At 50.2% G+C, this 25039-nt stretch overlaps 6 protein-coding genes across 6 annotated transcripts; 3 read left to right on the top strand and 3 right to left on the bottom strand.

Annotated features, from left to right (window-relative positions):
- Window positions 1–237: 237 nt before the first annotated feature.
- LRP88_04130 (RTA1 like protein-domain-containing protein) lies at window positions 238–1173 on the bottom strand (the record flags this gene model as incomplete). The annotated part of the gene is made up of 2 exons (XM_083240711.1): window positions 238–337; window positions 395–1173. 2 exons carry the CDS (start codon window positions 1171–1173, stop codon window positions 238–240), a joined length of 879 nt encoding a protein of 292 aa, XP_083104001.1.
- A 5063-nt stretch (window positions 1174–6236) lies between these two features.
- On the bottom strand, window positions 6237–7412 carry LRP88_04129 (DUF3632 domain-containing protein; the record flags this gene model as incomplete). The annotated part of the gene is made up of 1 exon (XM_083240710.1): window positions 6237–7412. The coding sequence occupies one exon, from the start codon at window positions 7410–7412 to the stop codon at window positions 6237–6239; it is 1176 nt and encodes a 391-aa protein (XP_083104000.1).
- A 1130-nt stretch (window positions 7413–8542) lies between these two features.
- On the top strand, window positions 8543–10566 carry LRP88_04128 (Metallo-dependent phosphatase-like protein; the record flags this gene model as incomplete). The annotated part of the gene is made up of 2 exons (XM_083240709.1): window positions 8543–8901; window positions 8955–10566. The coding sequence occupies 2 exons, from the start codon at window positions 8543–8545 to the stop codon at window positions 10564–10566; spliced, it is 1971 nt and encodes a 656-aa protein (XP_083103999.1).
- A 2273-nt stretch (window positions 10567–12839) lies between these two features.
- On the top strand, window positions 12840–13919 carry LRP88_04127 (uncharacterized protein; the record flags this gene model as incomplete). The annotated part of the gene is made up of 4 exons (XM_083240708.1): window positions 12840–12993; window positions 13041–13438; window positions 13489–13833; window positions 13887–13919. 4 exons carry the CDS (start codon window positions 12840–12842, stop codon window positions 13917–13919), a joined length of 930 nt encoding a protein of 309 aa, XP_083103998.1.
- A 2336-nt stretch (window positions 13920–16255) lies between these two features.
- On the top strand, window positions 16256–16647 carry LRP88_04126 (uncharacterized protein; the record flags this gene model as incomplete). The annotated part of the gene is made up of 2 exons (XM_083240707.1): window positions 16256–16549; window positions 16600–16647. The coding sequence occupies 2 exons, from the start codon at window positions 16256–16258 to the stop codon at window positions 16645–16647; spliced, it is 342 nt and encodes a 113-aa protein (XP_083103997.1).
- Window positions 16648–17092: 445 nt separating this feature from the next.
- LRP88_04125 (uncharacterized protein) lies at window positions 17093–19138 on the bottom strand (the record flags this gene model as incomplete). The annotated part of the gene is made up of 11 exons (XM_083240706.1): window positions 17093–17201; window positions 17261–17351; window positions 17422–17543; window positions 17597–17744; window positions 17795–17857; window positions 17906–18096; window positions 18151–18345; window positions 18399–18540; window positions 18597–18820; window positions 18868–18958; window positions 19015–19138. 11 exons carry the CDS (start codon window positions 19136–19138, stop codon window positions 17093–17095), a joined length of 1500 nt encoding a protein of 499 aa, XP_083103996.1.
- Between the last annotated feature and the right edge of the window lie 5901 nt (window positions 19139–25039).

Genomic DNA, 25039 nt, shown 5'->3' with positions numbered 1-25039 from the left:
CTTTCTCTCCGGCCCCTATAAGGGGCCGTGGTCGGCTCGCGTTTCTGCACAGAGCGTCGCGATCTGACCCACCCTAGAGTCGCAACCTAACATTTTGCCGCAAAGCCACCAACCCATGGCAAGTCTCGTAACTCTGTCGTGACAGTCGCTTATTTAGTGATGATAGGTAGTTCCGTAATGTCAGTCCATGTTCCTGAAAAATCCTCTGAGATCCATTAGCCTGGAATATTTGTACGGTCAGGCTTTCGTACTCGACTTCATTTGTGGACCAAGCATTGCCGGGAAGAGATGGCCGGGATGAAGGACGGTCTGAGCCAAGGTAGCAATGAGCATCATACTATCGTATTTAGTTAGGACTATGACTGAATCTTCAAACATGGTTATGAAAACTTACAATCCTTCTAGAATGATAAAGGCAGTCTCATCCCTCATGAGGTCGTTACCCCAGCCACCTCTCATTTCGGCAATTCGGTAGACGCAACGGATATATATAGCCGTGAACGCAGTGATAAGACCGAACAAGAAAAGGCGAAAACGCATGCTGCGCCATGCCTCCAATGCGGTGCCGGAGAGAGGATCTACAGGACGCGCCGCGATTCGCCTGACGAGAAACAGAACCGACAGGATGGCGAAGATGGATAGAGTGACGACTTGGAACGCAATTCCTGCCATCATGATATTGTTTCCTAGCTCAAGCATATCCTTGTCGGAGCCAGCAGTTGCTGCGATGCCACCGCCAGTTGCCTGTAAAACCAGGGAAATGATGTCGGCGGTAACGAACACGATGGTGTACTGCTTCGGTTTGAGAATAGAGCACTCGGGACCAAACAGTTCGACAAGGTATTTGAGCATGAGATAAACAGCCGCGCTGTTGAAAGCCGGAGCAATGATGAGGCAGCAGACCTGAGCCTGAAAGGGGATCGCGTCAAAGGGTCGGAAGTATAAGCCGAGGCGGCCGAGATACCCTAAAACCATGGCCAAGCAGCCAAGAGCCAGGGCTATCGCGTAGCCTTTGGTGCGGTGGCGGATGCCTAACCAAATGTGTGCAGCGAAGCAGACGGCGAAGAAGGCGACAAAGAAGGCGTTGACACCTAGGTTGGGACGGTATCCGTAGATGGTGTATTTCAGGCACTCGGGGGTGATGTCTGTACAGAACTGTGGTTCTGGCGCCATTTTGAGATCGAGATTTGGGTGTTTTAGCGCAAGGTGTTAGAAGGCCGATGGTGGGTGTAACGAAGAAAGGACTGAGCAGAAGGGAAATGAGGGAGACAAGACGAGCGGCTGGGAGGCAGTTGAAGAATCAGGTCGACCAGCAGAACAGCTAGAGGCATGGCAAATAAATAACTAAATATCCGCGAGTCTCCTTCAACGTGTTGACTCAAATTGTCTTCTTCTTATTGCAATTGTTCCCTCCCCAAAAATAGTTACATCAAAGACCGAGCTGCCTGTGGAGGAGCGGCTCCCCTGCATGAAACCACGAAATCCTCCAGATCTCCAGGGATCGTCGGTCTTTGACAGAGCTTGCCTATTGGCCACTTTCCGCCAGGCTCCAGTATTTCCTCGGTCTTTGAGTTTACGCTAGGATTCTTTTGGCATGGACGCGATTAGAGATGGAACCGAGATCCACCACGTTGATGATGAACTCATTCTTTTAAATACTCTTGATGGAGCACTCCCTTTAAATGCTCGGTCTTTCCCTCCTGCATTTCCTCCCTCGGTCTTTAGATGTCGTCGTCAGCCTTATCAGACTGACTGACCAGTGCGGAGCATGCTTACACCTGTAGCCGATAAGGCCAAGCCCAAGCGAACCAGGACCAACGTCAAGCAATCAAAATTCGGGTGTTTCACTTGCAAGTGAGTCTTCTATCTGGATCTGGACCTCATGATGACGCTGACGACTTCTCTGAAGATCCCGGCGAATCAAATGCGACGAATTAAAGCCAACTTGCCGACGGTGCTTGACATCTAGGCGACCATGCGCCTATCCATATGGAGCACCTCCTGCACCAGCAACAACATGCCTTGCGCCCAATCTATGCCTCCCGCAGAATCGCTTCGTCAATCTCATATGCAGAGTTCTAGTGCAAGGACCCAGAAGGTCAAAGAACGACCTTGAGGTAGCGTTCTGGTCTCACACTATCCCTCAGCTGACGCAATCCATCCCCTCGGTGCAAGCAGCAGCCGCAGCCTTTGGCGCGTCATACGATGCACACGTACTAAGAGGCAACCAGTCATCTGAGGCTATAGAGCACTACACTAGGGCATTGCATCTGGTGCAGATTGACCTCGCTTCCCTCAGGCATGGAATAGTTCCCTGTATTGTGGCGTGTCTCTTTCTCTCATGTGCCGAAGCTTTGCAACAACGGCTCGATAAAGGTCTCTTACATCTTCAAGGAGCTTTTGCATTGCTGAGATCTGACCCAAAACTGACAGAGAAGGCTATCATGAACATGGAACAAGTATCGTTGCTATTACGAAAACTGGATCTCCATTCTGCAACGTTCGCGGTTGGCCGTGCACCCGATTTGCCCCCTTTGCCTATTCCTACCCCAGGGGCTCTGCTATCTTGCGCTCCTGATCAAGCTCTCTTTCGCATCTTACACCCGTGTTATCACTTCATCGCCAACGCATCGAGATACAGATACGTCAGCCGTCGAATATTACTGCCTGGGCTTCTCATCGAACAAGGTCGCCATCTTGCTGATCTGAAGCAATGGCTATCTCGTCACAAAGATATAGAGGCTACCCTGGGCAATGAGCAGCTGCTAGTTCTCCGAGCACAATGCCTCGCCGCCTTCGTCCATGTCGCCAACGCCCTTGAGCCCCATGAATCGGCATTCGATGACTATGCTCCCGAATTCCAGGAAATCGTGACTTCTGTTGAGACGCTTTTTCACCACACCGACGGTGGCGACGCCTTGGATGGCGACAAAGGCCTGCCATTCTTTACTCCAGAGATGGGAATTATTCATCCCCTCTACTTTACGGCACTGAAGTACAGACATCCTACCTGGCGGCGTCGAGCCATCACCTTGTTGAAGAAAAGCGGGAGAGAGGGCCCCTGGGTTGGTGAGATCGAAGCTGCCGTAGCCTCAACTGTTATCGAAAGAGAAGAGCAGTCAACAAAGTCAGATGAAAAAGTCTTAGCAAAACCGAGACAGGTTTCGGAGTCTTCGAGGATCAACGCTTGTTGGGTTGTCGAGTATATGGGAGATGTAGGGGACTATAGTAGTGGCGCCAAGACAAGAATAACGAAAGTCAAAGCAATACTAATTAGATGCTATGACATCGACGAGATGTTATGGGGGTCAGGAGAAGGTCCTAACGAGTATCCCTGGCGGGACCGGACGCACTGGGCTGGGTGGGAGGAAACGATCTCGGTTTCACTCATCGAAGAGCTAGAGCTTTGAGCCTAGTCACGAAACTGATTCTCGCTTACGGTTAAAAACTTTTGAAGTTTCCTTTTTAAACCACAAACAGACACTTCTCTGCATGATATTATGACCAATCACGTTTAGGAACGTGTCTCTGAGGACACAGCCTGGCTTGCCTAAGCCCCCAGCACAAGCCCAGCTTGCAGGACTTTCTCGATAAGAGGCGGCAGGCTATCCAATTACAACCCCCCATAGATACTCCCGGCGGAGCTTAGGCCAGTTTTGGCCTCACAACTTCAAGTTGTGCCACACTGAGCCGTGTTTCGTACTTCGGCTGTGGCTTGCCAATGTGCAGATCCAACAGCAAGCAGGCTGTGAACAAGACAGCCGTTTCTTGCATAAATTGGTACTTGACCCTACCTGGAAGATTTTGCCCTTGCTTACCTAGTTTCGTCATTTCTCACCTTTTTTTATTTCAGATCACGGATCCTAGAGCGACATGGAGAGCCCCCAACCACACCCACAATCCAACCAGCAGAACAATCACACCCAACGCGATGAGTCTATCCTGGCTTGGGATGAAACAAGACCTGTGTCGCCCTTGGAAAGCGAGATGAAGCCTTCTGTTCTGGGCTCCGTGCCCCCTGCGATCCCACACGACTCGGACAACCCAGGGTCTAAGAATGCCATCGTGAGAGCATGCACAAGGTTCCACAACTCCTGGGATGCCTTCTTGCTTAGGCCCTGGAAAATGTGCTTCCTGCTATTTACAGGCACCGTCTTTGCCATCAGTCATCATTTATTTTACCGTCATCTCCATGGCAGGGAAGGCGATGCCCAGTCCCTCATGTTCCGATATGGTACCATCATCGCCTTCTGTGCCAAAGCCAGCTTCGGAACCGCCGTAGCCATGGCATTTCAGCAGAGGGCCTGGCTCGTCGTAAGACGCAAGACAGCTCGGCTCGACACAGTCGATTCGATCTTTACCGCAAACACGGAGTTCATTTCTCTGCTCGATTGGAGGGCGATAAAAAGAGCCAAGGTGTCGACCTGTCTCGCTCTTTACTGCTGGCTCACACCTCTTGTTGTCATCCTGACTTCAGAGACTCTTTCCACTGTCCCTTCAGTGTGGACTCTGACTACTTCGTGTTCATCTGTGCGGACTCTCAACTTTTCAAACGAAGAAACACACAATTGGGCCTATCCCACGATAATCAACAACCGCCCGGGGAGATCGCTCTCACTCTGGAATACTACATCCGACTTTGGAGAACAACTAAGCGATGAGGAATTTACGACGGACAAGTTTAACTACTTCACCGGTGAAACTGTCGGGTTCGAGTTCGTTCTCGCTCGGACTATTTACCAACGCCAAGCTGTTGTTCGAGCAAATGCGGGCAGTGAAGTATGCTCTGAAGGCTGGAACTGTTCCTACACTATCAATTTCATTGGGCCAGGATACAAGTGCCAAGAGCTCGCGTCTGGGGCGGGCTCCAAGGTGAAGAAGCTCGGAGGCTCTGAAGCACCGTTCAACATTAGCATAATCGCGCCGGAGGCCAACTATACCTACTTCGCTGATATGGACAGGGGCGAGTACGGTATGGAGCAAATAATTAATTCCAGTTTCGGCGGGATGCCTCTTTTCGACCCGCCATATCCGAAGAATATGGGGGCTTTTCGCACTGAACCCATCATTTGGATTGGGTATGTTACCGTCAACGACACCTCACTCCCCCAACCTCTGCGCCGAAATGCATCGGATTGGTATGAAGCCTACAAGCCAGTCATTTTTGGGTGCGAACATTACGAGGTCAACTACACCATCAGGTTTAACTACACCAGAGCCGAGCAATCCCACAAAGTGATAGGCCGCAAATTCCTCAACAAAGTGGTTGACACAAGATACCTCCCAAACCAGAGGGACCCAGACAAGAGGCTCAAGGATCAAACCGTGGCTACCCCAGAAGAGAATTATGTACTCCCAAATGATCTCCACAGGTACCGGCGAGTAGCAGCCTACCATACACTCGGATATGGCTTGAGGAGATACCTAAATGGAACCATGCGCACAGGCGACGGACTACAGGTCATCAATTCGAAAGCAAGAGATACATTACTTCTCACCCAGCCAAACCTTCTCCCGATTCATAACCTTCAAGAAGGCATCCAAAATATGTACGAGGACCTTCTCATATCGCTCTTATCTGAACCGGATTTCGTTGTCGTCTCCTGGGCCTCGAACGGGAAACCCTCAGGATACGCTTCCGGAGGCCCCGAGACGGAATATCCGTGTCTTCGGACACGACTGAGCACTACTTTCCGCTATGATTGGCTACAACTCATAGTGGTGTATCTAGTCAGCTTCGTCTTAGCTTCGATCGGTGTGCTCCTGGGATTTAGAGCGGCTCGTGAAGAAGGGTTGATGCGCGACATGAAACCATCGTCCATCATTGAGGCCACAAGAGCACAAAGTCTCAACGAGCTGGGACCTGGAGGTGGTTTGGATAAGACCCACGTTAGGGTCGGGTACGGATTGGTACAGCAGCACGCTGGTGAAAGTATGAGGAGCTTTGGATTGGAGGGGGGTGTGGTACAGCAGTCTGGGCGATCTTGAGGAGTCTTGGCTTGAAAATAGACATCTACTCTGGAATCGGGACATGGAACTAGGAGGCGCTTGATGGAAAGTGGTCTACGGTTTATGATGTGTGTGCAGGATGAAGGATTTGCCTACCCTGAGTGAAATTTGATAGACTATTAGAATGAGATGCTTTATAGTATTCACTCACAATACCTTTCAGGGTTGGAATTGTCTTTGTGAGCGCAACGTGATTCATGGTTAATAAAAAACCCTAATCCATCTTCTTAATTTTCTCCAAACTGCACGAATGGAATCACCGCCTTGGCAGCCTTAGAAGCCATCTCCCGAGCTTCTACAGGCAAGCTCTCATTGTGCCATTCTGCCTCGAACCGTCTTCGCACAAACTCCCTCCGAGCTGTCTCCCAACGCGCTCGACCCTTGTACTTCTTCCTAGATCGTTTCCAAGGTAGCTTATCATCTCTCAAGTCCAGAATCCTGTCAACAACTTCTATATCCCTCTTGTCGCGGATCTTGGGGTAGTACTCAGCGAAAACCTGTTCGCCAGTGATCGTCACCCACAACGATGCCAGTATCACTCTGTGGGAGAGAATCTCGTTACCCGATGGCGGACAAGTTCGCCGGTACCCTACGCTGAGAGATCTCTCTGTGGCATCCATTAGAGCCCAAAGGCCGAGACTTTGGAAGGTCATGAGATGACTCGCCGTCAGTCTCGCCAGGAAAGCATTGACATTCTCCCATGCTCGAAGCTCTGGCCACAACCAACCGGCTCCGCAGCCAGGGGAATCGTTCGAGACTTCAGCCACTGATATGCCCAAGACGGTCAGGTCTGTCCAGAGCTTTCCAGATTCCCAGATCCATTCCCTTTTGAGGGGAATCGTCATTGGAACAGGTGGAGGCGGATTAGGCCGGGCCTTGAAAGCCCTTGCCAGCTCGACGAGCTTGTCATGGCGAGCCCCGTCGGCATATGGTATGCGTTTCGCGGCGTGGAGGATGGAGTACCACAGATCCCACAAGAGCATCTCGGTGCTCTGCGAAGCGTCGAACTCCGTCTCAGGCTCTGGCCAGTCTTCCTCTGGTCCCCACATCTCCAGCGCTTTTTCAGGGCTGTGATACTTGCGCTGGCCGCGAGCAACCATTTCTTGCCTATGCCATTGCCGCCCAAAGTCAGCCGACGAGTATGCCTCGTCAACTGGCTTGGCCAGTATCTCGACAGTTTCAGCAGTTGTCAACTCGCCTGACATGTACTTGTCGATAATTGTCGTGTCAGCAGTGAACCACCTTCGCGCTTTGGCCAGGAGGTCGATCTTGGCCGGGAAATCGAGGGATTCGTCGTCGACCACCTGCTTTGCGGCTTCATATTCCCTCTTTTCCCTTTGCTGATGGAGCCTGCCATACTTTTTTGCATCTCGTTTGGCTTTGGATGGTCTGTTTTTGGGCATGATTGGGAGGTGATTTTACCAATGAGCCAAGTGACACTTTCAGATAATTGCAACAGGTCAAGTGGTCTTATACTACTCCAGATTGCTCGTTCGCATAGGTACTGAAGGACGCCGAAGAGTCACTCCCCGTCGATTGTGGCGCAGTCAGGACCTCGCAACGTTCGCTGATTCGATAAGAGTTTGCGAGCCACGCGATGACCTCATCTTGCCAGACAAGATCCACCATCAGCAACACCAGCCATCGACTCAGCCACACAAAATGCTCGCGCATGGAAGAAGGCATGCTCTTTTTGTCGCATATACCTGGGCGAAGTCGGACGATGAACGTATTCTTGCTGTATATTCAGTAGGGATAGAAATCAATTGGCTTTATTATGTTCGGGAGGACACCGTCCAAGCTCCACATTGTGAGACGACACCGCGCGCCGATAACCCTGTCCCAAACGTCCAACAGGATATTCTGTAAACATTGCGAAATTTATAACTTGACCCCCATTGATCGCCTGGGAATGAAGGACTGCGGGTCTAGATAGTCTCTTGAGCTATGCTTTTCGTCGTTTACCTTGAAACGATGCTGACAAAACCTGTCTTTGCTCTTCGGGACTCGCTCCTCCACACCACAGGTCTCATCCACTACCAACCACACCGGCAAGGTCCGAACACTGTTCAAGCTTACACGCTCAATCTTGCAAGGGCCCAGGTCTCTGCCCAATAGGCATTAATTAATTACCAGTTACTACTCTTTGCACAATGATACCAATTCCTTGATTTGGTCAAACAAAAGTTCCCAACTACTAACTTAGCGGGCGCCGGAACAAACGGCTGCAGGGGTTGTCAGTGTCCCCATGCACGTGGGAGAAACTCTTCGCCAATCTTGGATGATAGCGGATGTTCGGCAACCAATTGTCCGTAGATCGAATCTAGCAACACGGAAATACCAAGATTGGGGATAGATACGATGCATGAGAACCAGAGTCTCGGTGTTCATCTTTGGTAAGTCGGAAATTAGGTTCTTTTGAAGATAGGTGCGTGAGTGCCGGTCATGAGTATATAATTGGTGCTGCGGATTCTTGTCTTCGGCTTGTGCATGTCTGCAAGCCTCTGATCAAGCATCGCCATTCCCTGCCACCATGAACCGTCTCGCTCTTGCGGCCATCCTCTCATGCGGCGCCATTGCTGCCCCGGCCATCGAGGGTCGTGATGTGGATGAGACATACCCATACACAGGACCCGAGGTGCCTGTCGGTGATTGGGTTGATCCCAGTGTCAACGGAAATGGCAAAGGCTTCCCTCGTCTCGTTGAGCCACCGGCTGTCAAGCCCAAGAGCCAAAATCCCACCAACAATGTCAATGTCATCTCCCTTTCGTACTGGCCCAAGGGCATCAACGTCCACTTCCAGACCCCCTTCGGTTTGGGAGAGTCTCCTTCTGTCCGCTGGGGCAAGTCTCCCGACAGCTTGACCAACATCGCCAAGGGCTCCTCCAAGACGTATGGCTACATATGAGATGGCCATCAATCCGCATAAAGCTAACCTTTCACAGGTATGACCGGACGCCTCCGTGTTCAATGATTAAGGCAGTCACGCAGTGCAGCCAGTTTTTCCACAACGTCGAAATCAACGGTCTCGAGCCTGATACTACCTACTACTATCAGATTCCTGCTGCCAATGGCACCACTGAGTCTGATGTGCTCAGCTTCAAGACTGCTCGCCCAGCTGGAGACTCCAAGGGTTTCACTGCTTTGGTGATCAACGACATGGGTTACACCAACGCTCAAGGCACCCATAAGTACCTTGAAGAGGCAGTTGATGACGGTGCCTCTTTCGCTTGGCACGGAGGTGATATTTCTTACGCCGACGACTGGTACTCTGGCATTCTTCCCTGCACTGACGATTGGCCCCTCTGCTATAATGGCACCGATACCGAGCTTCCTGGAGGTGGTCCAATCCCTGAGGAGTACAAGACTCCTCTTCCCGAGGGCGAGATACCGAACCAGGGCAGCCCTCAGGGTGGAGACATGAACGTCATCTACGAGTCCAACTGGGATCTCTGGCAGCAGTGGATGGGTGCCATCACTACCAAGATTCCATACATGGTCCTCCCTGGAAACCACGAGGCAACTTGCTCCGAGTTTGATGGTCCCAACAACGAATTGACTGCCTACCTCAACGACGACAAGGCCAACGGCACATCCAAGACTTCCAACCTCACCTACTACAGCTGCCCGCCTTCCCAGCGCAACTTTACCGCCTACCAGTATCGTTTCCAGATGCCAGGTGATGTTTCTGGTGGTGTTGGCAACTTTTGGTATTCCTTCGATTATGGTCTCGCCCACTTTGTCTCTCTCAACGGTGAGACGGATTACCCCAACAGCCCAGAGTCATCTTTTGCTCGCGATAAGGCCAAGAAGCACAACGATACTCTTGTTCCTGGAGACACCTATGTGACCGACTCAGGTCCGTTTGGAAAGGTCGAGGGAGATATCAATAATAAGAAGGCTTATCAGCAGTATCAGTGGCTTGAAAAGGACCTTGCTAGTGTCGACCGATGCAAGACTCCCTGGGTCATCGTCATGTCTCACCGCCCACTATACAGCTCCGAGGTCTCCACATACCAGGCTAATATGCGTGCTGCGTGGGAAGAGCTGATGCTCAAGCACGGCGTCGATGTTTACATCGCTGGGCACATCCACTGGTATGAGCGTCTTCTGCCGATGGGCTTCAACGGCACTATCGATATGGGCTCCGTCATTGATAACAGCACCTACCGTGTCAACAATGGCAAGTCAATCACCCACATCACAAACGGTGCTGCTGGAAACATTGAGAGTCACAGTTTCTTGGCTAAAGATGAGCCGATCAAGAACTTTACTCAGGTCCTCGACCAGACTCACTTTGGGTTCGGTAAGATGTCTATCATTGATGAGGGCGAGCTCCGATGGCAGTTTATTCGAGGCGACACTGGCGCTGTGGGCGACGAACTCAAGCTACTGAAGCAGCAGGCCACTTGTGGAGGAAATGGAACAAGATCGGGAGCTACTCCCGCAGCTTCATCTGGGACTGTGGCTCATACCCCGGCCGTTGGTGGTAGCAGCAGACTTGCCGCCTCTGTCTGGTTGGCAGGCGCTATGTTGATGGCTATCTTTGTGATTTAGATAGCGCGTCCAAGCACTACAAGGCTCTTTAGTAGTTTCAATTGTAAAGCTCGTATAGACTCTATTCAATTATCCTTACTTGTTATTATCGTTGTTGGCAAAGTGGACACTAGCCATCGCCTCAAAGAAGACATGGTATAGCCTACGTCCAAGAAAGCACAAGACTGACCTGTGCCACTGCAAGCCAGTCGGAAAAAGAAAGCTATGAACAATAATCGTCTGCGAGTTTCTTGTTGCATTCGGGAATGATTGGGTGAATATAATGGCATCGCCAAAGAAGCCGTCAGCCACAATAACCACACGACACCACATCTTTGATAACTCTTCCCGCAGAACAATCGTGGACAGTAGATTACGTAGTGGGAAATCCTCGCCTTAGGCTCAAAGAACGGATTCGCCAACGAGAATATGAAACATAATGTTCAGTGGTCTTAAAGAATATTAGCGCTTCGTGAGGCAAGATTCTTTATTCGACTCGGGTGTTCGAGAATTTGGTGAGCACGAGATCGCCAAGGCCGTAGAAAGTAACATTCACACAGATGCCTTTCCGATAATCGATACAAGAAGGCTTGCCTCCCAGCTTAATCCGGACTTTCTTCTCATCATCAACACTCACAAGCAACCACGACAAGGACCAACGCTCAACAGCACACCTTGCCTTCTAGCAACTCAACAACCTCAAACAACACAACACACCACACTACAGTCACCATGTGCTCTCACGCTAACACCACCAAGACCACCGTCACCAAGACCGCCACCGCTGCGGCCCTTGTCGACATGGCTAACCCCGTCTGCTCCTGCGCCCAGTGCGAATGCCGCAGAATTGTCACCTTCCCCGGTAGCAACCTCTGTGAGTTCTGCAATGAGCACCACAACCTCTAGAAAGTTCTAGATATGGGACCCTCAGGTAGAGTGTAAGATAGACAGTAGATTGATCCCATAGGCGTTTTGCCTCTGCTACGCAATGGTGAGATAGAAAAGTAACCTAATATACACAGGCTCAGAAGAGCAACTCATAAGTTCCCATTAACTTAGGCGGAGGTCGATCGATTCTCTGCCTTGATCTTCCTTTACAATAGGAAGGATTTGTGATTCTAAATGTGATTCCATCAACTACCTATCCAGCTAGCCATGGGCCTATCAAGCATCATACAGCTCATAAAAACTTCGCTATAGGCCGGAGAGTTCAAGAGACGGTGTCATATTAATTGCTATCTTCTGGTGCGGTTATCCCATCACGGGCCGCGCTTCAACCATAACAAAAAACACAATAGTCATATTAATGGCGACATCGGATTACTCACCGCTATGTCACTCGGTCCAACTTGACTAGTAGACAAGGATCCGCAAGCTAAAGAAATGCTTTTCGTGGCTAGCAACAAGGATGAAGAACTCTCTCACTTCCATGTCAACCAACCAGGCCGTGATCTTGTCCAGCCGGCGGTGGTAGACACGGTGTGGCGCGGTGTGAACCAGTCTCCTTCAAGCTGGCTGCTGAGTCGCGGCCTCAAAATAGCTTGGCTTTCCCGCATTGGTTAGGGATGCCGACGTGTAACTAGGTAACTTGTCCAGCTGAGCTTGTGGGATCAATTGTGATCGACAATGAACATGGGCGGCCAGGGAGCTAATGTGTCTTAGGAGGAGGCTAACGAATATGACAGCTGTAGGCTGTGGGTATCACCCCAACCTCCTGTAAGACGAAACCTGATTCGTGTGTGAACAAGACCGGAATGTGAAAATGCAGTGTCGTCCAGACTCTGCAGTGTACGGCGCCGATCAAAACAAACATGGGGGATACCGCCCTGTGAATGCAGAGCTACGGCTCATCCCGCACCATCAATGCTTGGCAATTCATTCTCATGATATCATACGAACACAACTGCGTTGGAGATGCTGTACTTGATTGTAATGTTTGTATGACCAAGGGCTACGGACTATCACGAAATATGCCGCAGCCACTGTACCACTCACCCACAGCAACTCATGCTTACTGCCCGACAAGGCGCTACTGTTTGGCGTCGCTGACGCGGTGATGCTCGTGCCGATCCTTACCCATGGTAGACACGCCGACTTGAAGCTCGCAATAGCTTCTGAGACACGGTCTGACTAGTGCAGATTGAGGCGAGCTGAGGTGAATCTTTGCAGCAAATTTAAAGACGGCTTTCTCCTCGACTGAAGAAGGATGGTTAACGTTCTCATCCTTCCTCAGGTCTGTCCTCTTTTCCGGCACTCTCTCGCCAACAAGACGTATACGCGATTAGACTACAGCCATGAGACTGTTTGTTGTCGCCGCTCTTCTACTCGGCACCTGTGTCGCAGTAGAGCCTGAAGCCGTTTATAGCGGTGGCTTTGACTTTGACAAAAACGACTCCATCAAGCTGCGCATTGCCAATGGAGGTGCCGGTCAAAGTGGCCTAATCAAAGGTTGGCACCCAGTGTGACAGTCGAAGCCCCCCACTGACACCCTGCAGAGCTCGCCAATGCATACATCAAAGATCGAGTCACGGGCGGCGAGAAGCCCTTCCAAGTAGCTTGGATCAAGAGCGACACGTATTACAGCATCCAGTACCTCAAGACAGGAGACGCCGACATCGGCATCACCTACAATGAGGCAGCTGAGAACATCTCCATCAAGCAAGGCATTGCAAAGTCGCCCAGCTACTACGCCTTCCGTGACCACTTCCTGCTCGTCGGTCCAAAGCGTAACCCTGCCAAACTTAACGAGTCGGATGACATCCTTACCATGTTTGCCACCCTCCACGAGGCGGCCGAGGGGAATGCTACCAATCCGCCTGTTCGCTTCCTCAGTCGCTACGACAAGTCTGCGACCAACATCAAAGAGACTCTTCTCTGGGCTGGCATCGGACAAGTATGTAACATCTTTTCCCGTTACCTGCAACCGTACTAATCTTCAAACAGGTTCCATGGGCCACCGCATACTCGACATGGTATCACCAATACATCGCCTTCCCCATCCAGGCTCTCACCGCCGCCATTCTCCTAAACGAGTACACCATCACAGACCGAGGTACCATTTTATCTCTTGACGCCGAAATAAGGAACCAGACCAAAATCTACAAAGCTGGTTCCGACGACGCCGATGATCTCCTTCTGAACCCTGCCCGGGCCTTAATCGGCGCAAAGGCACCGAACGCCGACGAGGCTGCTGCATTTGTCAAGTGGCTGGTGAGCGACAAGGGACAGGATGTTATTGCTGATTTTGAGAAGGATGGACAGCAGCTGTACTCGAGGGCTCCCAAAAAGGTAACATACTAGCCTGCTCGTGGCGAGAAGAGCGCTTATCTGATCAAAACAAGGCCTCTTCGACCTTCATTGAAGACTTGAAGTAGATAATAGTACGTCTTGGGATACGTGGATACTCCGAGCGGTATATGAGCGACAAATGAATAGTATGATTGATATGATGTGACTTTTGAGATCATGATACGTGACCAAGTTCCACGGTCGTGAATGTCAGCCGCCCTACACGAAAAGTACCACGGAGTTTTCTTTTTTTCCGTTTTATAAATTGTCAGGGTGATGAAGGAACGTATACAGAAACTGTGGAAGCTTCATATATACACGACTAGAATCTCGATGCAGAGATATTCCGCAAGAAGCTCCACTATGCTGCTGACCAGTTCAACAGTGACTGAGCGATAGCCATGCTATCACAGGTGAAAGCTCACGAAACACAGACAACGCGCACTGGTCTACCCTGGAGTCTGATGTATTTTACTCTCTACTCGGTAGTTATCTGACTGGCCAGTCCTTCCCCATGTGCTGTACGTTGGCAATCGACGGGGAGGGATCTAGTGCAAGCCGCACACAATGGGGCAGGACCTTTTCAGACCACGGTCACGAGTCTCCAAACGTCTACATATTCCCAGAGCCTGGAAAAACTGGGATCTGGGATTGAGGCCAAGGAAAAACAGGTTGACAGAGTTGGCCTTGACAAAGTTGGCGAAAACAATCATCACGCGTTCTGTCTCACTGGGCTGCCATCACCAATACCACACGCCATAGACACAGACTACATAGAATAACACCGAGAAGTTTCCTTTCAGTTTGCACTACGGCACCTGTTGAAGCCATTGCGGGGAGTTTCATCCATCTCCAGGCTACGAACCAGCAGAAAAGTCAAGACCACGACCCGTTAGTCAAGGCGGAATCAAACACAGGGCACAGGAAACTTGCAGATCTCCCTACACGGAAGGATGTTGCCGATAGCCCGTCGCTTTCTTTTCTAGATATCGTCTGCATGATTCGGAAATGAGGTCAGTAGAGAATAGTGGATGAGCGTAGTCGGTACTGGCAGCTTTCTTATTGATGCACGTATGTCAAGGTCTTGTGTACCCGGGAAGATAGACCGAGAGGCAGTTGCCATTGCCATCCAGGTGTCCTTTACGCCTGGGCACTATCTCTATCTAGCAGTGATCTTCGTTGAGTGAGTTTGGACGTGCAGGGACACGACGAATACCAACATTCGCGTCAATTAGTATTTGAGACGGAAGTCGACAATACTACGATAAAGAGACCTACCTGTCGATCACTGCAGCCTTAACACAACACAACTAATTATCTAGATCTCGCAGGCTTCAATCGGTTTGACTTAGCCTCTTGTGGCGATTAGTCTACAGCCCGGAGTCTGGCAATCCATCTAATGCTGGGTAGCATGTAGCCAGCATGGACGTATCGGTATGTTTGAGCTTGTCAAATAAGTAAATCGTACTAGAATGAATGACAATATGGAGATGTAGCCAGCTGTCATGGAGATTCACGGCTCTTCTCTTGAAATGATGTGGCTTAAAAGAAAAAGGTTTCTGCCAACGGTGTGGCTTACAAACGGCCCTTTTACAGCTCCAACCCAGAACACGAACACCAAATTCGGCCAACAGCCTTTGATTCCCTCCAGAAATTAGCTTAAGGTTCTGATAGTACCTGGCATCCTACCGCCGCTTACCACATGGCTGGGGAAGGGAAGCAGAATGACGACGTTGTTGTGTCCAATAGTTGTAAGCCGGGCCGCCCGTCATTACCTATTTCGGCTGAGCATCTGCAGTATGATGCTAATGTTATCCAAAACTTCAATCTCCCATTACGGGATTTCCCCTGGATGCATAACACTGCAAATCTCATGGGAAACTCCGTGCTCTGGCAGTTTACCATAGTTCCCATTGACGACGTCACATAGCGCAAGCACCATCCGGCCGAGAGACGACCGAATATTTGCAGAGGACGGGTGGGTGGTGCAAAAGTTCTTGGGCTTCTCATTCGGCAGTCAGGCTTTGGACTGCCGACCGGATCTCGGGGCGATCTTCAGCCCTGTGACGGTTACTGGGTCTAAGCGGAAGATCGACATCGGCACTAGCTGATCTCCCGGCAGTTGGTTCCCGAGACAAACCGTGGCCAAATCGAGTCTCTGTGTGAGGGCCATGAGAATCCAGAGGACTGTTGCAATCTCTGGGCGATTGAGTCAAAGGGGGGAATAGAGGAGAGCTTCTCTTGATCTCTTTCTTGAAGGTGAGAACACACGGCCACGCTTCTCAACTATAAAGCCAGACTCTTCCGCCCCTCGAATGCACTCAATTCCCCATCAGCTTCAACATCTTCAGCAATCATCACTCACTCGCTACAAAGTCCACAACTCACTTATCTTATTCAATCTTTAACACCCACCTTCAAAATGCAGTTCACTCTCGCTTCCATCCTTGCCCTCGCCGCTGCTGTCGCCGCAGCTCCGGCTCCCGGTCTCGGTCTGCCCATCCTCGGTGGTGGAGGAGACGACAGCCGTGGTGCTGGTCCCCCCAAGGGCGGTGACACCACCACCACCACCGAGACCACCAACAGCAACAACAGGATCTGCTCTGTTGAGAACCAGCAGGTCTGCTGCTCTAGCCTTCTCTCCTGCGCGGTTCAGGTTCTTGGAGACGATTGCAAGGGCGGAAACGCTTACTGCTGCAACACTGGAGCTGCTACCGTAAGTTACTATTCATCACGCCTCAGGTGATTTTTATCTAACATTATCAGGGCACTCTGATCAACATCGCCCTTGCCAACTGTGTTGATATCCTTTAAGGGACGATACCGGACGATGCCGGACTTTCCTGGCGACTTGAGGGATGGATATGGGTGGAGGATAGGTTCGGAGGATACTGAGAGGTCGGGTTGTGGCATTGGGGTTTGTTTGTAGCAACGAGCTGTGACTTGTCATCAGGTAGTGGCTACTAATAATATCTGCATGCCCTTACTCTGCGAGGTGCTGATCGAACGTTCGATGGCGAGTCCTGTGATGCTACTTCACGGTTCGTTACGAGACAAGGCCCAAGATGCTTGGCTTTGGAGGCGTTGCAAATTCGGGGTCAAGAGAGAAAGAATGGAGGCAAGTGTGGGCTTAGGTTAGAGGCGCCCTGAGATGTTTTCACTAGTTGATCATTTGCTCTTGCACTTCAGACACTTCGGTCTGCCACGCCTCCAACATATAGCCATCATTCCGGGCCTAAATGATGCATCTACACTCTTCCTACGCCAAGCTGCTGACTTGAACACGCTTCTCGTTCTTATCGGATCCAGCTGAGTCATTTTCATACTCTACGGTCTGGATGGGCTCGGAAGTGGCGATCCGCTTTGGTCTGTGTGATTATTTGTTAGGCATCGTTGTCAACCGGTCAGTGATTGGGGAAATACGAACGTGACATATCGTTTGTCGATGAAGTGTAGAGTGACGATGAGGATGATGCCTGCTGTCCACATCGACAGCATGACAACCCAACCCGTTTTGTCTGGTGAGAGGGGCTGTTAGCGGTTTTTCATGAACCAGAACTGCCATGAGCAGTGCTTGATAATACGTACAGTAAGGGGCTTGGGTTGCTGGCCAGACGGAAACTTGGCTACCAGCGTCAACCGCGTAGATAGCGACAACCGAGATTCCAACGATCAGGGCTCGAGCTTCAGGCTCTCCTGGGAACCTATTGCTCACAGAGATTAGAAACATGATCGACCTCAAAAACGCGTATACAGGACTCACATGTCGGTAAACCAAGCCAGTAGGATAAGACCCGAGGCTTGGACCATGTAAGTCATGAAGTAACTCGCGTAAGCTGCACTCAGAGGTACACTGTCGGGGTTCCGTGTCCAAATCGTCATGATGATGGCTGGGATAAGGCCGATGGCACCTAAATGTGTTAGTGCATCCCAGTTGGAAGCATTGAAGGCGATCACTTACTCTGGGTGACAATGAGCTGCCATCGAACTTGCAGCAGATCTGACAGAATACACCAGAACCAAACTTGATCACAAGTCAGAAGAGGCTCCCTATGTGAAGGAATTCACTTACTGCATACAACTTGAATAGCGCCGCCACCAATGGGGATTGCATTGACCTGCGTCTTTGTCCAGACGGGCTGGCCTTGGTCATTAAGTAGTGAGCGGAGGAAGACGTTGAAGTAACCCAAGGCTCCAGCGCTCATTCCGCTGACCACCCAGTAAGCCGGGATATAATACGTGATCCACATACGGGCTGCTCGCCTGGAAGTGAATGTTAGTTAGGGACTGCGTCAATGCAATGTGGGTTATGCTTACTTGGACGCTGCCCAGGTAATCTTTTTCGATTCAGACCGTCCGTGTCGTTCAAGCCTCTTCATAGCAATCTGCGCATGGGTTTCAGTGAACCACCACTTGGCCCAGGGGTTTGGCTTGTTGGGAGTGTCGGGGAGCATGACGTAGCCGAAGAAGCCAAGCACGATGGTCATGATGGCGTTTATGATGAACAGCCATCTGGGGGCACCATGATTAGTTGTTGTCCAGTCTTTGCAGGAAATCATTCTTACCGCCAACCAGGAAGGCCACTGTGTCCATCAAGAGTGTTCAGGATTGCAACTTGCAGGGCTCCAGACATCATGCCACCGACTGCTCGCGCAGAGTGGTAGAAACCCATTCTTTTTGCCAGTTCAGAGGGAGTATACCACAACACTGAGGGTTGAAAGTCAGTTCATGTCACAAATCAAGTCAGAAAAGGGGCGGCTCACTCAGCAAAGTGATCATGCCTGGCCACGCACTACTCTCTAGTAGACCAAGGACAAAGCGAAGTGCGTAGATCTGCTTCTCATTGTGCACGATAGCAATGAGGCCAGTGATAACACCCCATGCAATCTCAAGAGTCGACAGCCATATGCTTGGTCGCACATAGGTCAAGATGATTTGAGAGGGAATGAGCATGATACAGTAACCGATATTGAAGTAAGTCGTGAAGCTGGTTGCGATCAGTAGGAGTCCCAGTCTTACACTTGTATTACTCACAAGTTCAGCTCATTTCCAAACAGCTCAAGATCTTCCTTCATGCCGCTCACATATGCGGATGTGATGTTTGTCTGATCCAAGAACTTGATGACTACACGAAAAGCACTAGTTAGAAGGCGGATTGCACTGTAGAAAACTCTCACTTACCTTGGGAGATGCATCCAAATGTCATGAGGAACAGGTCTAGCCTGCGAACAAAGGCGCGCTCCTCTGGAGTTCTGTCATGCTTCTTCGCAAAGGCCAAACGGCCGAAAGCTTCTGGCCACGCCATGTTGACTATTCGAATGATCTGGCAAGAATTGGCTGAGGATGTACCATGAACAGCGCGGTATGCAAAGTCTTAAATCCTACGTGTATCCCGCATTCTCAACTCCCACATCTCGGTCTCCCACTTTACTCTCTTACCCCACCCAATAGCAAATCCGGGGCATGAAGCGAGCGAATATCGCCATCCTCCAACGGCCGCATCGCGAAGCCTTATCATCAGCCGCGCCGCCATAGTCGGCTCACTAGGTGGAACCATGTATGCCGCCGACAGCGGAACCAACATCTTCTTGGCGGTGATTATGTAGAAAACGTCTTCTGGAGATGTAATTGTGTGACGGGAGGGAGGGCCGAGGGTGTTGGTCCAGGCCCTTTTATTCCCGATGATGCAATTCACTATCAAGTCGCGTCAGCTGAAGTGCAAGGCTCTGTGGTGGGCCCGGATGTACGGCACACCAGGGAGGACGGTGAATCTCCACGTTTGTCAAATAAGAGATAAGGTTAAGAAATAGTTTACTTTCTTTAGATCTAGACTCTCGTCGTGCCTTGGGGTGAGTGATGTGTTGGACATTTGTCAGCTGTAAGTGAAGCGATCTTGTGGGGGATAGCGTCCAACAGCCTTCACAAGGAACCCGGGGAATCGGCTCAATGGATTTCGGATATTCTACGGTTATGCAAGAGTGGAATATGGGTCTAGCTACAGAAAGATCAGTTCATGCGCGCAGTCCATGGATCAACCTCGTATACCTTCGCAACATCGACATGTCTAGGATGATGACATCATCCTCAGGTCCCCAGTCTACAATCTAGGGGCAAGGAGATTCGTGGACTAACTAAAATTTCACTGTTATAGAAGGATGGAGATCCTGGGGGATGGCCCGTGGCCTCCTGGTTGGGCCAGTGTCTTGTTTGATAGCCAAGAGTCAGAATATCCACCAGGGGAGGGCGTGTTCGGAACTGTAAAAGTCTTCAGAACAAGGTTTGCAAGGGTTCTGGATTATCCCTACTTGGGGCTTTACCGATAGAGCACGAAATGAGGACCTGGCAGGTTTTTCTTGCTCCGTGCAAGTACTGAGAGCAATTCTTTGTCTTTCATGGTCAGCTCCTCTTCAGCCCGGCCACACAAGGATCTAAGCGGCCCGATGAGAGAAATCGTCCTGCAGAAAGGTATTCTGAAATAATGGTAAGAAAATGGCGCACTACTCCGTAGTGCTGTTTCTTGAAGAGTCCTTCGGACAACCCACACCATTGCCAAAACCAGTAAGTCGTGGAAGTGACTGTTTGCTTTCATTTCACGATGTGTACACCGGTTATTTTCCAAGCTCAACCTTTGGCCTATCGCAATGCATTATTTTCCCCACAGGACAGTGAAGAGAGGGAGGGTATGTAGGCATGTTCCTATAAGGTGATAGTGTGGATAGGAGGGACCAGATTGTCGCCCCTAGGATAGTATGCCGTGGACCCAGGACTAATTATTGGAGACCAGCCGAACACCTCAATAGGGTGCTCCGTAACCCTGAACATCAGAGTGTCTGCACCAGAGTCCAATCATTCGATGGGGAAGTCAGGCCTCTGGCTATAGTTGGCCTCCAAATCGCAGCTAACCAAGATTTCCAACCGGGGCGGTTGCGTGATCAGCCACAGATGCAGCCACTTAATTAATCCTTGGAGCGTTATCTCAGGCCTCTCCATTTCAGGCCTAAGGAAGCTATTGAGTAATTTGATGAGCACATGGAACCTGCATGATAACTTGGCTGACTTGACTTGGTCAAGACCGGGGTTAGCCAGGAGCAGGACCCCTCGCCAGCGTAGGACAGACTTGCCAAGCGCAGAGGTAAGTGGTGAGACACTTTCCAGTGCCACGTTCTGCAACGGTCCGATCCTTCCCCGAGCTCCTTACTAGCATGGAGATGAACCCATGATCAGCCTTACAGTGAAATAATCCAAGTCGGGATCAATCGCTCACAGCAGCTCTGTAGTCAACGTACAATAATCTATCAAGAGGTAACTGTTCCAGACTTGATCATGATTAAGAGATTGAAACCCTCTGCGTGATTCTTAAATAAGCCCTCACTTTCTGCTCAGGCTTGTGGTTTTCCCTAGATAGAGCAGGTCGGTGTTATCGGGGTCCTATTGATAGCACTTACCCTATACCTTGAGCTTTCGTCAACTTGGTTTGGCTATATCCTTGTATAGGTAGGTAATGGTCTATTGTCCCATACGGTATCAGACAACTTGAATGTTTCTCTTTGGAACATTGAAGTCTTGAATTTCGCTTTCAATAGTCAGGTGGTCTGTAATCGTCATATACAGCAAATAGGTATGGTACCCTTGATGAGTTCCCTTCATGTCGGTCAAGATGGAAAGATGCCTTGAGATGTTCTATTCATTATCACTGCACTCTTCTTAGAGTTAAAATATTTACCATACCCAATACTTTAACCTTTGCCCTCTTCCTACGCTTCTGACCTGCGTCTTACCATCTTTTCACGTGACGCCACAAGTAGGATTTAATCCTGGACAGGGGTACTGTTATATGAAACGCAGGATGAGAAGGGGCGTTTTTGGAGCCAATGAAAAGTACAGGAGTCAATGAGACGAAGTAAAATCTCATTACACCAACTGGGATAGCCTCAGCTGAGTTGTCAAGTTCTTTCTTCCCACGTCGGGCTTCCTCCTCCCTTTCTCTGGTTGAGTGAACATGTTGCGAGACATGAGAGAAATCGAGTTGCAAAGCGTGACCTCGGATGGGTACTCATCCTCTCAAATCGTAGGTCTAACTGACTTTTGCCCCTCAAACAATGAGATGGCTTCGAACTAACGCGGAATTGGTAGGGCGTCGAGAGTCATGCCTTGGGACCTTCAGATCAATCTCATGTTGCTGGGAGCTGCCGGTCGGGCTCGCCGCTATTTTCCTCGGAGACTTTTCCCTGTGCGGAAGACTCAAAAACGGCTCGGACTTCAGTGAAGTCCAAATCATCATTTGAGGAGATATCTGGGCCTTCAATACCAAATGCACCCAAAGAAAGGCGCGTCGAGAAGGCACCAAAGGCTCTCTGCAGTACCAACAGGTTATCTGCCTTTGGTGACTTTGCTCTGTTCCACCTCCCTGCCATAATCATCACGCTGGTCGTCTCAGCGTTGAACTTGAAGGAACTGCAATGGCCGTACAGCCACCCAACCTCGGAGGAGCTTAACGCGCTCCAGTTTGCAGCCAAGGCGCATGAATCGCTTATCGTCATGTCTCTGGGCGATATTCTACTACAACGAATCAGCTACGGTCTTCTCTCCAACGATGCGGGCGGGGTCTCGCTTGGCTTTCTCTCATCGCCCTTTTACCTCTCATCTCCGGTCCCATATCTCTTTAGCTGGGAGTTTTGGGGGACTATCTTGGGCCCAGTTGCGAATCGCCGTTTCCACAGTGTCACATCTGGTCTCATTATAATCCTCATCTTGATTGGCGTTGCCTCAAATCCCCTGTCAGCCATCTTGATGATTCCTCGTCTCGGGTGGTGGGGACGTCAAGAGACGAATTTGGGATGGTCTTTCAAACACGGTTTCCATTTTGTCGATACGAAAGACCCGTATTTGATGTATCTTGAGGGATCAATCCCGCATTTTTACTCGAATATGGCGGATATTGCCAGTTACGCAGACGCAGACAATTATCGGGATCAGAGGATTCGGCCTATGATTGAGGCGACGTTCTCAGATCCATGGCAAATCGACGGCGACCTACTTAACATTGCCCCTCGATTTGTCAATGTTTCTACTTCTCGTCTCCCAACATCGTTACCCGAGAGACCAATATCATATTCAGTGTACAACTCGTCCACATTCCTCCCCAGCTTTTTGGACGAAGGAAACCCACTTTCCATCGTTGCTACGGCTCCCAAGGTCTTTGTCTCTTACTGGCTTGGCGAAAGCATGACCACCAACCGGGATGAGCTAAATCTTCTGATCAGATCACGGCCCAGTCCTTCCTCCAGTCTCAAGGCATGGAAGCAACCTGTGGTGGCGGTGAGCTGCAGTGTGGAGAATGAAGTTGACTTGGAAAAGGACGAGTGGGTAGAATTCGATTTCTACGACTCCTTCCATGGAAACTTTACAACAAAACTAAGCACAAAAACGGACCTTGCATTTCTTAGCAACACATCTCTTGATCAAGCCGAGCCTGCCTATCTGGACATCCAGAACAAAATCCCGGCTCGTATCAGCGCCACCATGCTTTTCGTCGACAATGCCAACGGCACGCGTGTCAGACCACTTGAACGAGGTCCCCATTTCAGACTCTGCCTAGTGCAGGCTCGTTGGGTAGAGGCCAACGTGTGGATTACCTCTGATAGCTTACCAGCTGTGCAAACAGATATTGCAATACCGAAAGATCTATTCGAAGGCTGGCCTCCATATCTCGTCGATGTTATTCAGATGAATGCGACCTGGTTATCCGACATTGGAAACGCAACCAAACCCTGGGATGTCGAGCCGCGCAATTCAACATATCGTCAAGCATTGGATATCTGCAACAGCGAGCCGCTAGCTCGACCGGCAAGCTGCATTGCCACCTTTCTCGCTGTGTATTTGACTGACGCGTTGTCACTGCTGCATACAGCCACCTACAGTGACATCTTCCCAGGCAACGACGCAACTATCATTGAACAAACGATATACAGCCATCGATATGCATACAGCTCTCAGAACAGCAAAACCATTATCCTAGCACTTACTGTGCTGTTACTCCATGTCGTTATCGCGATTTCGCATGGTGCGATTGTCCTGCTCTCGCCAAGACCTTGGACGGGCTCAGGATGGAGAGGGTTCGGGCAGTTGCTAGCTCTCGCACTGGGGTCAAGAGCTATAGAGGGAATGGTAAACGTGGGAGATGGAGCTTCTGGTCCACAACCCTGGAACGAGCCATTGGTAGTAGAAGAGAATGTGGACGAACAACGGCTGGAGATTGTGGCTTGTGCTCGGTCACGAAGGACATTAAACATAGAGGGTGAAGTAGGTCGAGGAGGTAGGTTGATTTATGGCTCCAACCAAGATACTCCAACACGAGAATAATGCATACCAAATTCCATTTTCATTCTAAAAGCTGTGTTCCTACCATTAGGCTGAGCGTCTGCTGAGCAGGGACTCAACGAGTCGTCATCTGAAGTACGTATATAAAGGATGGATAGATAACAACACTGAGTTTGAAAGTATTGCCTATCCTAGGTAAACAAAGTCCAGAACCCGGTCCTAACTAGCGAATCCATTTTGTAGAGATGCCATGAATGTGTAGCTCTAAATGCGGCGCACCTCAATTTTTATTGACCCCAGGGCATCCCCCCATAAATCAGCACCCCATTGCGTAACCTGATAGCCCGGAGCGGTATCTGAGATAGTAAATTTGTTTTTCGGACTATGTCTGGAGCAGGAATAGAAGATCCGCGCGATCTTTTCTTCCTCCCTTCCCGCGGCTGCCTTGGTATAGATATCAACAGTTCCCTCCATGCCAGCAAAAGTATTCGGCTTTCCGGTTTGACCGTAGGAATAGGAGCCCTTGGGTTCGATGTCCACCTGTTGAATGTCGCTGTACTCGATCCTGCCGCGGGTGTTGGTGTCTTTGGTGCCGGCAAATGGGTAATCCCAGTGGTCATTCGTGTTGGGGAATTTGAGCTTCAAGGTATCGTCAACAGTCTTGTTGACGAAGCGAAAGAGGACCCAGTTCGTCCAACCCATGATGTCTTAATTGCTGGGCGTCACAGAGGAACATTGATGGCGTAGAAGGCGAGATGTGAGTTGGCCGATGAGTGCGACAAGATGTTGATATAGCGACGAGAGCTATGATAGCTTGCTTGAATTGCCGAGAAGACATTGCAGAGAATGCAGCGACTATTTATACTAGATCATCTCATCTCAATGA

The sequence above is a fragment of the Fusarium phalaenopsidis genome (assembly GCF_050370095.1).
Source record: "Fusarium phalaenopsidis strain FUZ10S chromosome Unknown contig_32288, whole genome shotgun sequence".
Classification (NCBI taxonomy): domain Eukaryota; kingdom Fungi; phylum Ascomycota; class Sordariomycetes; order Hypocreales; family Nectriaceae; genus Fusarium; species Fusarium phalaenopsidis.
Note: the sequence above shows the minus strand (reverse complement) of the source record. Positions and strands in the feature narration are given on the sequence as shown.